Raw genomic sequence first — 16,323 nt, 5'->3', positions numbered from 1 at the left:
TTTCAAGCAGGCCATCCTTAAAATTAACATGCTTTGTAAAATGAATTCCATTTATACCAACAATTACATCAGATTTGGACATCTGTATTTTAGTTTAGTATGTTTAGTCATCTTTATTCAAATTAATTAAGGCATTCAAATGCATTCAGCGTTTAAAGACAGGGACATGCACAGAGACGAGATGAAGCCAGAAGGTTTGGCTGCTATGGAACACAACGTCAATCCAACCTAAACCAATAACATCCATAAAAGCCTCTAACTACACTCCCTTACAACCAGAACCAGGTACGACTCGGTTTAATAATGCATGGCTCAAGAAGGATTTCAGTACAATTGAAAAGGAAAGCAGCAATTTCTTCAAGTGAGCAAAAATGGGTCCAAAGCAGATTCAGCCGCATGAAGAGTCACACAAGACAATTACTGGGTAATGGTGGACTGAATTTTAACATGCATGAACTGAAAATTACACCAAAATTAGGGTAAATTTTGTTCTGGCTACAGAACCCTCAGATCAGTGCCTCGGGAGAGAAAGACTCATCATTGTTGTATCCAACTTTTACTTCTCTACTTGTCCCATAGCATGTGAAAAATAATAAAAGCTTCTACCTTAGTTAAAAAAACATATCTTCAGGTAACTTACTTGGATTTTAATGCATTGCCGCTTGTTATTGTTAAAGATTGTGAAGCATTTTGTATCCTCCTGGGATAGCTCGATTAAGTTGAGTTGGAAGTGGGAGGAAAAGGGCATCAATAATATTTACTGCTATCAATTAGGACCATGAACAGGTATGTCCCCAGTGCCATTCGAGCAAACCTTCTTGCCACTACAGCGTCTCCTAAAAATAACGTGGGCAGATTTATTGTCCCGAATATGATAGCGGTGTTTATTAAGGAATGTTTAAAAAAATCTGAAACAGCACTTCCGAAGCTCCAATATTTAACATCATGCAAAACAATGTTGTTATCTGTATCTCCACACAGCACAGAAACATCACGTTCCAGGCAGTTCAAATTCATAACTGTACTTTACAATTACTGTAGCACTGCATTGTGCATTACATGATTAATTGGCTTAAGTTTTTTTTTTATATATTTGTTTTATTGTAAATTTTCTAACGTAAAAAGAAATACAGTAAAAACCCTTACAAGCAGGGTTTCAGTACTTACGTTAAACCCAGTTTTCATAGTTGGCCATTGTCATGTTTTTTTCTCCTGAGATGCAGGTTGGCTCTAACCTTGATGCAGCTAATCTGGCTGTGACGGTCCCACCTGATGACGGAGACTTGTGTTGCCTCCGAAACGTCGTGATTTTTGTTTTTTATTTTATTTTATTTTCATTAATTTTGACCTACGTGACTTTACCGAAAAAACCTAAGAAGATGGCTCTAACCCCATAAAGATTAACGCTAAGAAGCCGCTGCACCCTCGAGACCTTTTATAACCTCCACTTCCAGGAGTCTTAACATTTCTGCTAATAAGGCTCCGCTTCCCACATGGGTCCAGTGGGAATTTCGATCCTCCCCAGACAGGCCCTGGGGATGACCTGGTGAATTCCAGCCTGAATCCAAGCCTGATTATACTCCGGAACTATTCATCCCCGAGTGGTCCTCCCCCGAGGCAAACTGCATCAACCACCCCCCCCCCCCCCCAGTCTGCCACGTGCCGGAGCCAGCAGCCCTCAGCACGCCAATCCCCCCTTCTCTCTGGGACAGTCTTCTGGCAAGTCTGGCCAGAACGAAACTGCTTCTGACTCGTGCTCTGGGAGACTGCCAGTGCCACCGTTTCCATTCCCGCGAAATTATCAAAAGAGACTGTTTGGGGCTGATGAGCAAGTCTTTTTTTTTCCCCTTCTTCCCTCATCCTGTTGTTCCAACAAGGCCTGTTGCTGCAATCCTGAACAGCAACTTCTTTCCCACCAAGAATTGTGTAAGGGAAACCCTTCAACAACCACCACCTTCGGGGTTTCAACTTTAGTGGGGTTCGTGGCTGCTATACATGTCCACATTATAAGCCACTTTGTTGAGCGATAATTTGTGGCCAGATCACTTGTGAAAAAGAGCTATATAGGTCAGTGCGCCTTACTTGGTAAAGTCAACTAACTTCGCTGGGCAAGGGAGACCAACTATTTACTTGTCCACATGAAATTAACTTCTGCATTTGCATTCCCATCATTTATGTTTTATAAGGTATTTTGGCTTGCAATGTGCAAATCTTTACATTTCCCTTTACATGTTGAAAAAAAGAAGTCAGTCGATATTAAAGATTGTTTAACACATAAATAGGACAATGGGTTTTGAATGTATTACACATTATTGCAATATATTTGTAGCTGTGGTTATATTATAACATTTTGGCATAATTTGTATTTTTTTTCTATTTCTCTTCTCTGAATCGAGTGTTTTAATAACGTTAGCTTTTATAAGTAGTTTAGTTTTATGTATATTTATTGCATTATTATAATATTTGAAAAAGAACCCAGTCGATTTACTTAAAGTGACCCCGTTTCACGGTAGGTACTCAGAACACGCGTTGTACTACCTCTCCGTTAACAAGGTGTGTGAAAGTCAAGTGAGCATTATCCTGGTGACGAAATTTGTTTGTAAACATGTGCATATGCAGTACTATTCTATTTCGGATTTATATAGGTGTCTATATACATATATAGAGCACTGTCATCATCAGCCATTGTCTATCCACTACTGGCAAGATACACGCGCAATCTTACGCCTGACTTAAAACTTTCGTGACTGCAGGAATTCATATTCTTTGGGTCTTTTGGCAAAGCCATGTAGATAGAAAAATAATAAGAAAATAAAAATATCACAACGTTGCGATTGCAACACAAGCAATCGTCATCAGGTGAAAAAATCTAGCGGAAGAGCTGCTGAGGCAGGAAAAAATATAGCGGGAGATCTGCTGAAGCAGGGTATTATATTGGTTTGAGATGGGTGTAGCCCAAGGGTAAGTGGACGGGGCGGGGCTAGAGATGGAATTTGCATGTAAATGTAAGATCGTAACAAACGAGGCTGTGGAGGTGGCCATTGTATTGTGAAAGATTAGCATGTCAATGTAAGAGAACCACAGCAACCGGTGGCTGTGTTAGTGAGACATTTAGCCTGTTAATGTAAAGACATTTAACCTGGTAAAGTAACTAGAGAGTCGGAAATAACTGCTAACATCGGCAGGTAGGATGGAAACATCACAGCCAGTTATGACTTAAACGTGTTATTAATGTCCTTCCAATGATTGCTCAGTTTGTACCCATCTTCTCGGTTGAAATTGTGTCTGTGTTTATATATCTGGATGGCTTAATGAACGAATCTTTGTTGATAGCCAGTGGGTTTGTAGAGTACCTTCGTCTTGGAAAAATCTATTTCGTGTGTGCCCACAGCATTAAAACAATGATCAGCCACGGCCGAGGTATTGGTCCTACCGTGTTTCAGATCTGCCTTGTGTTCACAAACACGGTCCGAGACATGTCGCTTCGCTTCCCCAATGTAACTACTGCCACAGACACAGCTTAGTTTGTAGACGCCGGGGTATTGCATGTCAGGGATCACATCCTTCACAGATGGGATCAGATCACTAATTTGATGTACTGTGTTGAATCGAACCTGGATCTTGTGTTTGCTCATGATCTTGGAAATATTTTTGGTGACCCCTGCTATGTATAGCAAGGTGATCGTTTTGATTGGGTCCTCAGATGGTTCTTTCCCAACGGTTAGGGTGATAGCTTTACGGATTGTGTCATCTGAATATCCATTCATCTTGAGGGCTTGGTGTACGTGCTCCAGTTTACTGGATAGGTGGTGATGGTCGGAAATACGAGCTCTATGGTATAGAGTTTGGATGAGGGAATTCTTCTGGGCTGGACGGTGGTGGAAGTCAGGTTTTAGGTAGGCATCCATATGAGTTAAGTACAGCTGAGGTGGTGTTACCAGTGAATGGATCTAAGGTCTCAGACAGAAATCGGGCCAGTTTGTAAGTGTGTGAGTCAATGGTGGAGACGATAGGATGGAGTGGCGTACCTTTTTTATGTATTTTTGGTAAGCCATAAAATCTGGGTGGTCTAGCAGCAGAGGGTTTTAGAGAGAGCCGCTTGATTGGTTCAATTAAAGATGATGAATCAGTGATATCGTTGATTTTCGTAACCAGGCGGTTGGTAGGATCTCTATTGATTTTGGTATAGCTGCCATCAAGGAAGGGGGCGTGGCTGGAGGCGGGGCTTGGCCACGCCGGGAGGTATATAAGGGGGACGGAACCAGAGGTTCGGGGATGTTGCGGGTCCTGGGTCCTGGCTGCGTCGCTGCTCGCCGTCATCTCTCTTCGACGTCCGGCCGCGTGGCCGATACTCTGCACGGCTCTCATCATCGTCGTCGTCGCTACGCTAGTCAGACAGCTGTGTAGTTAGACGCCGACGATGGAGTTGTGTCGAAGGGTCGGCTATGTGTAGCCATGTAGATACGTTCTGTATAACGCCCAGTGTGAGAATAAATAAGAAGCTCTCTGCACGATGTGTCTCGGAAGTCGCTCACTACTATTAACTCTACTACTGTAGATTTAGTAGATACTACGACAGTCAGTAGATACTACTGTAGCATTAGTAGTTACTGCTATAGTCAGTGGATACTACTATAGAGTCAGTAGTTACTACTATAGAGTCAGTAAATAATACTATAGTCAGTAGCTACCACTATAGTCAGTATATACTGCTACAGTCAGTAGCCCAAACTATAGAGTCAGTAGATACTGCTATAGGTACTGCAGATACTACTACAGAGTCAGCAGATACTACTATAGAGTTAGTAGTTACTATTATAGTCAGTGGATACTACTATAGAGTTGATACTACTGTAGGGTCAGGAGATACTACAGTTAGTAGTTACTACTGCAGTCAGTGGATTTTACTATACAGTGAGTAGCTACTACTGGGCTCAGTCGATACTACTGTACAGTCAGTAGATACGACAGAGTCAGCAGATACGACTATCAAGTCAGTAGATACTACTATAGAGCCAGATACGACTGTAGAGTCAGATACGACTATAGTCACTAAATACTACGAACTCTGTTGTATGTAGGGTATGTAGGTATATATGCCTACGTGGGCGTAAAAACTAATTTTGAGGGGGGAGGGGTCGACAATTTTCGGAAACCTTTTAGATCAACTATTTACCCCCCACTTTCTATAACTTTTTGGACTTCTTAATAATTTTGTTGACGGACAAATGGACATACGGCACGCCGAGCTTTCACAATAGTTTCGTGTATGTATATGTTATGTTTTTAAGACTAATTTTTTAATCTATTTTGCCCCCGGGCAACGCGGGGTACTTCCCACTAATACATATATAAATTTGTTTTGATGCATACTTAACAAAAACAAACACAAAATCTATGTTGAAGCAGCAGAAACTTCAGAGCCTCATAAACATTTAAGTCACCCAGTAGAAATCACCTTTCAAACACACATTCCCATGTATACAGTGTACCCATGACACTCACTTGCAGGTCTGACAAATCTTGCAGTCAGGGCACTGCCAGCCAACACGCTTGGAGGGGGTGGGCACTATTTCCAGGCAGGCCCCGTGATAGTGCTGCCCACAGCTGGTGCAGAACAGCTGGTCTGAGACGTCTCCAGGGCTGTCGCAGATGGCGCATTCTGCCTCTTCGCCGACTGCGAATGGTACACGACAGGACTGAGACTCACCGCCAAGAGGCAATAAAACACCGAAGCAATGGCTATGCTGTACTTTGGCAGAAAACTCAACTGACAATCAAAACATCAATAGTTTAATAGGCCGACCCATCATACATCCAGGATCACTTTGTGGGAAGTCAACAGTACTTTTTGAATATTGTGGGCCCTCCTATAAAAATCTTAATTTCCAATTAATGGCTCAGGGCCAACATTGGAGTACTACCAAATGCTTGTTTTTGACAATGGGGACATTTTAACTTTTGACTTGAGCTCAGTTTCTACCACGCAGGTATTAACAGGACTAGTGTGCATTAACTCACCGAGCTCAACAGCTTGCTCGAGATGATCTGGGCACAGGAGCGTCAATGATTGAATATCTTGGAAGGTACCAGCACCAGCCGCACAAGGGTAGTGGTAGAACTGACGGCACTTCTCCTCCCAGCATTTGATAGTGGCCCCCAGGCGCCGGCAGTAGGCGCACCGCTGTGGAGGAATAGCCAATGAGACAGAACATTGAATTACTATACTGCTAGTATTTTGAGTCTTAACAATTAAGTAAATGTAATATTTGTAGGTATATCTGTGCATCTGACCACGTGCTTACAGAAGAATGATTGACTTGAAAGGTTGAGTTCAAATCCCATAAGAGTGAAACTCAGCCCATCAACCTTCCAAAATCACAAACATGAATGTTACCTTTTCGGAAGTTAACAGGGGACATCCTGTCATTGGAATGTGGAATCATTGCCACTGACCTAGAGCTGCCAAATTAAGGTAAACACCACTTAAGACTCATCTGAGGGAGGAAATATACTGACTTCCGATTTGTGCATTAAGTTGTGTTTGGAAACCATTGTGCAGTATCCACTAATTGGAAACAGTAACATTCAAAACAGCATTGTTAGAAGATCACTAACTTACTTGCTGTACCCCACTCTTATCGGTATCTTATTGCCCTAGAGGTCAGTATCTACGCCATCTGGATATTCGGAAGCCACTGCACCTATGCACTTTAAAATCTAGATTGAAACTCAATTATTTAGAAGATATTTTTTTATTTAGTTTGTTGTCCTTCCCGGGAACCTCCAATTAGCATGGTTGGCTACATTGGGTGCAAAAAAAGTTCAACATACATACATAACACATGACCCTCAGCATTCCCCATAAGCCTGCCTCAAAGTTCTTGTGATTCACGCATTTTTTTGTGTATTTTACTTTTTTTATCCTTGAGAAACAATCAAATAATTTTGCACAGCACACACTGGGAAAGTCTAGCACGATCAAAGCCAAGGCTAGAATCATTTATCTTGGTTTATTCCACACATTGATCTTTGGACACTTTGCCAACATGACTTTCAAGCAAATTCTTGGCAAAACAAGAAGGTGAAAATATCTGGCATCTGGTTTTGGAAGCCCTGGCCAAAATCCACTACAACAGGGCTGCACTCAAGGATTAAAGACAATGTATATGAAAAACATGCAGTGATACAGATCACATTAAAGTTCAGTATAATCACATCGCAGTTCAGTATGCTGAATTATGATGTCATATGTAAAATTGTATACATATTTAAATGACATCCCGCCTCTGACCTAGCCATCATTCACTCACCACTGGGTACCATAAAACATAACTTGTAATTTTCATTATAAGGTGAGAGCCAGTTTTGTATTGGTATCCTCTAGCATTACCTTCTTGAACATTTAAAAATAAAGAATATTTGCAAAAAGGGGTTTTACTGTTTTGCAAACTTTCTTGAGTTATGGATTATGTTTGCTAACTTTACTATTTGTAAACCATAACTACAAGTGGATACGACCACTTCCTGATCACATATTATTTATTTTTAAAAATATTTCAATAAACATCACAAAGGTATCTAAATTCATAATACTACACAGTGGAAATTCATATGAGTGGAAAAAGAAAATAAAGTAAGGTTTAATCTGCAGTGTATGTTTGTCTACGATTTAAAATAAATGTCTTTCCTGAAAATGTAAAGTGACACGAAAATGGAAAGGAAAACGTTCGCTTGGCATTACCTGCGTGAGACCCACAAGCACAGCTTTGTCCACGTTGAGCAGCGCCTCATCCTCCGCCATGCACACTCCCTCGGACCAAGCTGCACAGCAGTGATGGGCCCAGCAGTGTCCTGGCAACACACCACACATTCCAATTTAAGTGACATTCACCAAACATTATATACACCGCATTTACAAACAACCTACATTTTTACTAAAAGTTAAGTTTAAAATCCACAATAACCACAAAGTCATTTGTTTATGGCGCAAACAGTAATGTGTCCACAGGTTCATGGACCATTAAAGTACTTATATAATGTGTGCACTAGTAGGGGGTCTTTTGGAAAATCATACGGCTGGGTGGTGTGATGGCAAAGGAACTCAACTTACCATTAGAAGGTCCTGAATTATAATCCCAGTAAACAGCTGGGTCAGCCCATTCTTCCAGGTTTAAAATATAATTATTACTTTGGGTCAAATCAAAAGTAATGATGCTACGTTTAAATGTTTCCTGCCTAAGCAATGCATTTCCACAAATGACTCGAGAGTGTTTAAGAAATGAGAAGAGGTTTTCCCCTTTTTTCCGGCATCAAACAGTTGTGTTAAAATGTTAAAACACCAAACTGAAACCTTTAACAAGGAATCATGTCTGCATTAACCACAATACTTGTGGTCAGAATGCCAACAAAAAACGCTCTGATAATATATTCATTGTCTTTGAAACGGATTGGTCCACACCAGAGACAGCTTTCTTTTTTAAACCAGAGATAGCAGTGTTGAAAAATAACAGCAAGTGAGACAATGGGAATCATCCCAACTCAGCAGGCATCGTGCCAACACAATGGGAGTGATCGTGACAAACAGGGACATAGAGGGAGTAAGTCCAACATATCAGGAGTCTTCACAACATGGCAGTCATCTCAACACAGTGGGACACTAGCCATCCTGAGAAAACAGAATGCTGCTACTCACTACATCGTTGTCATTAGTGATAGGACACATGGAGCAAGACGAAGGTTGGTGCGGAGATGCATGAGGTGATAAGACTTGATATGTAAAGTTATTGAGAAAGGAGATGTACGGAGAAAGGGTGTTAATAGTTTATATTTAACATGTTAGCAAAGCCTGAATTGTTTTGCTTTTCGATTTAAAGCTTTCGTGACTGCAGGGATTCATCTTCTTGGTTCTTTCGGTAAAGTGACTTTACCGAAAGAACCAAGAAGATGTTTTGCTTTTGTTAATTTTTAAAACAATCAAAAATCTGCAGCATCTGGTGCCCCCTGCAGGACATGGCTTACAGGACACCCATGCACATAGGAGGTGGCAGCATGCCCTGTAGCTGTGTGGCTCCACGAAGCCCCATCTCTCGATATCCCGCTCTGCTTTTATATCTCTTTCGCCCCATTCTTACACCCCTTTTTGCTTTATTTCACTCCATTTTAATGTTCAATGATTATTCCTCAGAGAGCATCAACACACCGCAATGGTGAGTACAGCGTAACACAACACCACAAATAGTTCAAGTTGAAACATGATAAATAAATAAACTAAACAGAATTTAGCTCCCCGAGTAGGGAGTGAGGCGGGAGATGGATGGACGCCAGATATGAGGAGCAAGACTGGAAATGTAATATGGGATAAGTATGGAGATGGGAGATGAATGGAGTGAGAAATTGGGGATGTATGGGGGTGAGAGGTGGACACAACACAGACGAAGAGTAAGAGAAGCAGTGTCGTTTATGATACGTAACTGACATTCCATCGTAGAACACACATCGCAGTGTCTCAGTTCAAAACTATCTCCGATTAAGCTACAAAACCAAACCTCCTGAGCACTGGATTACATGTACCTACTACCAATTGTAAGAATCATCACTACATTCAACATTACAAAAAACACAAATTAGAAATAACTAAAACATTACAAACAACACAAATTAGAAATCACCAATTTGTGTTGTTTATAATGTTGAAGGACCACGAACTTCCACTCGTCCATAAATGTCAATAAGAGGGAGTCACAATGCATCTAAGTGACATCTACACTCTATGATGCTGGGAGTCACTACCATCAAAACTGGATAGTGGTGGACATAAGTTTAAATTATCATGTACATGGATTGTATTGACAGCCCAGCAAAAGGATCGAGGGTCTCGTCACAATGGACAGCCATTGACTACACAAGTATAGGCGCAGTAAAAAAAAACTAATGCTGTGGCTTGGATAATGGAGCTGAAGCACAAATAATGTATTATTAATACGAACCTTCAAGTTTATGGCAGTTGAAAAAAATTACAGCAACATGAAAAAACAACCAAATTTCCATTTAAAGAGGGACTTTGTAGCTTGCTTTTAGTGGCCTCTGTTTATCACAAGCAAGGTCTTCAAGAAAATAGTACAGCCTGAGAGACTTAAAAACAGATGTGGTCATTGAGAAAAATAAATGTAACAAGAAATAATAACTTGAAGAGGCATATTAGAAATTATACATTCATGAAATAATATTAGTCGGACAGCACATATGGCATACATTCTAACCATGTTACTTGAAACAAAGCGAGAAAAATATGTTTAGAAAAGAGGTGTTTACTTCTTGGATTGGCATATTTTTAACATATAGCCATCTATTATTCACTCAAAAACACTTCACATTAATAATTAACAATGCCTTATAAGGGAAATGTACATATGAGGCTGCCATTTTGGGCATTTATGAAGAAGGCCCACTGCCATAAAGTCAGCAAACAAAACATTTTCCTATTAAACGAAATACAAAACAATGTTTTACCAATAGTCAGTGTTAATGATTAATGTGGTGGGTTTTTTTGTTCCTGCACACCACTGCCTAAGGAGTCGGTTATTTACTTGGGTCTCACTTGCAAAAGAAAAAACAGTTATCAAGGGCTAAAATCAGATAACATTAATTGAATGCATAAAATAGTTTTTTTGGGTTAGATCACGTAAATATATAAATGTCATTAAAACCTGGCACCACCCGACACAGCCAACTAACAAGGGTTGGCACGTAAACAGAACATGCCAATTCGTCACTAGGACAGCACACCAGTGTGTTGGAGAGCCAAGCCACAACACATTTACAATCTGAGTACAACGTTTCACCAGTAATTACAACTAGCTTCATCAGGCAGCAGCCAGATTTGTGGAGAAGTCCACCTGTTTCATTCCTTATATAGAGGCGTAAATGTGGTGACCACGCTTCTGCGCTTTTGCACAAAGTGGGGAGGGGGATTAATGAGTCAACGTACATTATGCATGTGCATTATGCAAGCCCTTTGATCTTGTACTTCCTGTCTATTGTGTATTAAAATAGCCGTACCAACTTCAGTATGCGTTTTCTTTCAGTAAACACTGTTATTTTCCCATTTCGACCCCATCAGAGCAGAATATCTGAATGCAGTCACACCATCACTCCGCACAGAAATCTGCTCTTATCAAGACGCTCATTCATCGAGCTTAGAAAGTGTCAGATGGTGACAGTCTAAGAAGTGAAATTCAACATGTTAAAGAAGGGCTGCAAATGAACGGTTAAAATTATGCACAAATCAACAGGGCATTGAATGCAAAACCAAATCAAATAACATGAGCATTGAAACTGCCCAAGTAATAAAAACGAAAAAAAAATACCGTACATTGCAGGAGTAACTGATAAACTAGCCAGATGCTTGGAAAAACAAAACCTCAAGAGTCAGATTTGGCACGGTAAATAAAATGCATAAATTAATAACTGGTACAAAACATGTATTACCGAAGCAATCAACAGAAGGTGTGTACGGGATTAACTGCACATGTGGAAAATGTTATGTTGGACAAACAGGACAAATGATCAGCACGAGACTAAAAGAACATCAGAGAAATATTTTAGTGACTTGTTACATCACTACCGTGTGAGTCTGTACACACACATGGCATCACTACATGTGTATGTGGGAATGACGTCACGGCCGGGTCAGGGAGGCTGTCGGTCAGTGCCACGGGGGTTGTGTGAGGCCGTGGCACTCTGTATGAACCCGGCCGGACACGTGACCGGATCAAGGTGGGGGCCCCAGGGGGGACCTTGGGGGCCACGTGGCCAGGAGCAAAGCCTTCTCGAGGGTTCGAGAAGGTGGGCGGTGGCCTGGGTGTGGCCTGGCCACGCCGAGACGCATATAAGGGGGCCCCGCACCTGGTGCGGGGCTGCTTGGGTCCGGGATGAAGACGCCTCATGAAGAGTGAAGCCAAGCCTCAAGTCAGCGTGGCCAAGCAGTAGCCCTCCTGGCTTGGCGACGCCAGTTGTTATCCGAGTGTCAGTGTTAGCGAGGATAGGTCGGTGGTGACCACCCTATGTGTAGTGTAATTACAAGTTGTGTTAATAAATAGTGTTGCCTCCCTATAACAGTGTGTGCGCCTCTATCGAACCATTGAAATATTAAATACTCCCAAATAAAACTGTCAGCAGTAGCAGAACACTCATGCCAACAATGACACTCAATTTATTATGATAATGTTGAAGTTTCTACACTATGGGAACCTCATTTGGCAGTAAAAATATGATAATTGGTTCTTTACCCTTCTATCTGGCAACAAAACTGACACCTTTTTACAAGGAGTCATGTTTGAATAGACCGCTATACCTGCAGTCATAATACAAACAAAGAACATAACTCTGATAATGTGCACTGTCCTTGAAGTTGATTGGTCCACACCCGAGACAGCTTTCCTTAGAGCCTAGTCTCACATGGGTTGGACCAGATGACGCCAAAAGAGTGCGCCTTTTGGCGTCATCTGGTCCAACCCATGTGAGACTAGGCTCTAAGGAAAGCTGTCTCGGGTGTGGACCAATCAACTTCAAGGACAGTGCACATTATCAGAGTTATGTTCTTTGTTTGTATTATGACTGCAGGTATAGCGGTCTATTCAAACATGACTCCTTGTAAAAAGGTGTCAGTTTTGTTGCCAGATAGAAGGGTAAAGAACCAATTATCAATGTTGAAGTTGTGTAAAACTAGCTACTACTGGCCAAGATTAATTAGAGAATCTATCGAAATTTAAAGAAATAAAAATAATTTTAACTGTTCGGATAGCTACCGCCCTAGTGTTGCATGGAAGACAATCAAATATAATACATGCTTTAAATTCATGCCGAAAAAGGGTACCATACTTCAATAGGGATTACCGTTGGTAGGCTATTTACACAAACACAATAGACAGGAAGGACAAGATCAAAGGGCTCGCATAATGCACATGCATAATGTACGTTGACTTATTAATCCCCCCCCCCCCGCACTTTGTGCAAGAGCGCAAAAGCGTGGTCACCACATCTACGCCTCTATACAGTGAGGAAAAAAGTATTTATTCCCCTGCTGATTTTGTACGTTTGTCCACTGACAAAGAAATGATCAGTCTATAATTTTAATGGTAGGTTTATTTGAACAGTGAGAGACAGAATAACAACAAAAAAATCCAGAAAAACGCATGTCAAAAATTTTATGAATTGATTTGCATTTTAATGAGGGAAATAAGTATTTGACCCCTCTGCAAAACATGACTTAGTACTTGGTGGCAAAACCCTTGTTGGCAATCACAGAGGTCAGACATTTCTTGTAGTTGGCCACCAGGTTTGCACACATCTCAGGAGAGATTTTGTCCCACTCCTCTTTGCAGATCTTCTCCAAGTCATTAAGGTTTCGAGGCTGACGTTTGGCAACTCAAACCTTCAGCTCCCTCCACAGATTTTCTGTGGGATTAAGGTCTGGAGACTGGCTAGGCCACTCCAGGACCTTAATGTGCTTCTTCCTGAGCCACTCCTTGTTGCCTTGGCTGTGTGTTTTGGGTCATTGTCATGCTGGAATACCCATCCACGACCCATTTTCAATGCCCTGGCTGAGGGAAGGAGGTTCTCACCCAAGATTTGACGGTACATGGCCCCATCCATCGTCCCTTTGATGTGGTGAAGTTGTCCTGTCCCTTTAGCAGAAAAACACTCGCAAAGCATAATGTTTCCACCTCCATGTTTGACGGCGGGGATGGTGTTCTTGGGGTCATAGGCAGCATTCCTCCTCCTCCAAACACAGCGAGTTGAGTTGATGCCAAAGAGCTCCATTTTGGACCACAACACTTTCACCCAGTTGTCCTATGAATCATTCAGATGTGCATTGGCAAACTTCAGATGGGCATGTATGTGCTTTCTTGAGCAGGGGGACCTTGCGGGCGCTGCAGGATTTCAGTCCTTCACGGCCTAGTGTGTTACCAACTGTTTTCTTGGTGACTATGGTCCCAGCTGCCTTGAGATCAGACAAGATCCTCCCGTGTAGTTCTGGGCTGATTCCTCACCGTTCTCATGATCATTGCAACTCCACGAGGTGAGATCTTGCATGGAGCCCCAGGCCGAGGGAGATTGACAGTTTTGTGTTTCTTCCATTTGCGAATAATCGCACCAACCGTTGTCACCTTCTCACCAAGCTGCTTGGCGATGGTCTTGTAGCCCATTCCAGCCTTGTGTAGGTATACAATCTTGTCCCTGACATCCTTGGAGAGCTCTTTGGTCTTGGCCATGGTGGATAGTTTGGAATCTGATTGATTGATTGCTTCTGTGAACAGGTGTCTTTTATACTGGTAACAAGTTGAGATTAGGAGCACTCCCTTAAAGAGTGTGCTCCTAATCTCAGCTCGTTACCTGTATAAAAGACACCTGGGAGCCAGAAATCGTTCTGATTGAGAGGGGGTCAAATACTTATTTCCCTCATTAAAATGCAAATCAATTTATAACATTTTTGACAAGCGTTTTTCTGGATTTTGTTGTTGTTATTATGTCTCTCACTGTTCAAATAAACCTACCATTAAAATTATAGACTGATCATATGTCTTTGTCAGTGGGTAAACGTACAAAATCAGCAGGGGATCAAATACTTTTTCCCCTCACTGTATAAGGAAACAGTTAGACTTGTCCACAAATCTGGCTATCGCCTGATGAAGCTAGTTGTAATTACTGGCAAAACGTCGTACTCAGATTGTAAATGTTGCGGCTTGGCTCTCCAACACACCGGTGTGCTGTACTAGTGACGAATTGGCATGTTATGTTTACGTGACAACCCTTACTAGTTGGCCGTGTCGGGTGGTGGCAGGTTTTAACGACACAACTTTTGCCTAATAATAAATACTATAGCAATGAAACAGGAGAAATACATATATTTCTGTTATATGTGCACACCATGGTCACAAAGGATTTTGCAAATCACACTGAATTTGTTAGGGAACTTTGGGATCATACACAAGTACAGAATATTTGGCAGTGTCACCATAACCATTCCCCAAAATAATAAACATTTATACCATCTCCATGACAAGTTTTATTTAAAATTGCAAGTCATGCAATTGGCAATACCCATAACAAAAACCAAAGTAATTTCTATATACCCACCAGGCAGAAAAAAGCCATTCAATACATCAAATGAATAAATAACAAAAAAAGAACTGCACAGCAGAAAAACTGTTAAAGGCAGAAAATAATTTGAATCACAACAACGCAGCGCAAACATTGTAGAGCGTGAAACAGACTGCTTACAAAACCACCTACGCTCGAGCAGTTTACTGCAGAATTAAACCATTGAATCTTCCAGCTTATTTCAATACAGCTCTTGGTTTTTTATGTATATGCAATAAGCTTCCAACCGGCACAAACCACTTGCCAACTCCTCCTGCACAACTTGTGCAGCACAACCATTAAACAGCTGGGCAGCTGCCAACTTCCGACACCTCACACTGACCCAAAGCTCCCGCCCATCCATCAACACCACAACACCTCTAATCCTGTCCATGACATGCAAGCACCTGCTTGTACCACGAATGGAAAAACAATGCGTATTTCACAACAGGCCCTTCTTGGAATTAAGTTTATGGGGGGGGGGGGGGGTCTACTCCTTTCATCACTGCACACAATGACAATCTCCCATTGAAGAGAAGCAACTTCAGCAACGTATTTTGTGAATATTCGTAGTATCAGTTCATGCTGTTGTCAATACAGCTGTGGCAGTCATTGCCGACCAATGTCGGATTCTTGTGGGGTTGGTATTTTCCCATATCAGGTAAGTCAGGAAGAAAGTCAAACGCATTCAGGGTTGGCTTTGATTTAACAAACTCAACCAGGACACCTTGATTATTCATAATCAACGTTTTTGGGTTTAGATCGCGTTATTTATAAATGTGTTGTAACCCTCCACCACCCGACACGGCCAATCAGTAAAAAAGTGTCACGTTGACAAAAGACAAATAGTTCACTGCTTTAGCCCACCGGCGTGTTGAAGCGTGAAACCACAACATTTACAATTTGAGTACGACGTTTCGCTGGTAATTGCATCCAGCATCATCGGGCGAATTGCCCGATGATGCTGGAGGCAATTAATTACCAGCGAATTGCCCGATGATGCTGAATGCAATTACCAGCGAAACGTCGTACTCAAATTGTAAATGTTGTGGTTTCACGCTTCAACACACCGGTGGGCTAAAGCAGTGAACTATTTGTTTTTTTTCAACGTGACACTTTTTTACTGATTGGCCGTGTCGGGTGGTGGAGGGTTACGACACATTTATAAATAACGCGATC

At 41.6% G+C, this 16,323-nt stretch overlaps 1 protein-coding gene across 9 annotated transcripts in view; it reads right to left on the bottom strand.

Moving 5' to 3' along the window:
• KMT2C (lysine methyltransferase 2C) overlaps positions 1 to 16,323 on the bottom strand; it is a 174,231-nt gene that overhangs the window by 87,582 nt on the left and 70,326 nt on the right. For all 9 annotated transcript variants that reach the window (XM_078855009.1, XM_078855017.1, XM_078855026.1 and 6 more), the window contains 3 exons: positions 7,745 to 7,854; positions 6,022 to 6,184; positions 5,506 to 5,677 (listed from right to left, as the gene is read on the bottom strand). In XM_078855009.1, coding sequence (XP_078711135.1) covers positions 5,506 to 5,677; positions 6,022 to 6,184; positions 7,745 to 7,854 — 445 coding nt within the window. The remainder of the gene's footprint in view (positions 1 to 5,505; positions 5,678 to 6,021; positions 6,185 to 7,744; positions 7,855 to 16,323) is intronic.

This window comes from Lampetra fluviatilis, chromosome 1 (genome assembly GCF_964198595.1).
Source record: "Lampetra fluviatilis chromosome 1, kcLamFluv1.1, whole genome shotgun sequence".
NCBI classification, from domain to species: domain Eukaryota; kingdom Metazoa; phylum Chordata; class Hyperoartia; order Petromyzontiformes; family Petromyzontidae; genus Lampetra; species Lampetra fluviatilis.
This window is presented reverse-complemented; position numbering and strand designations above follow the sequence as displayed.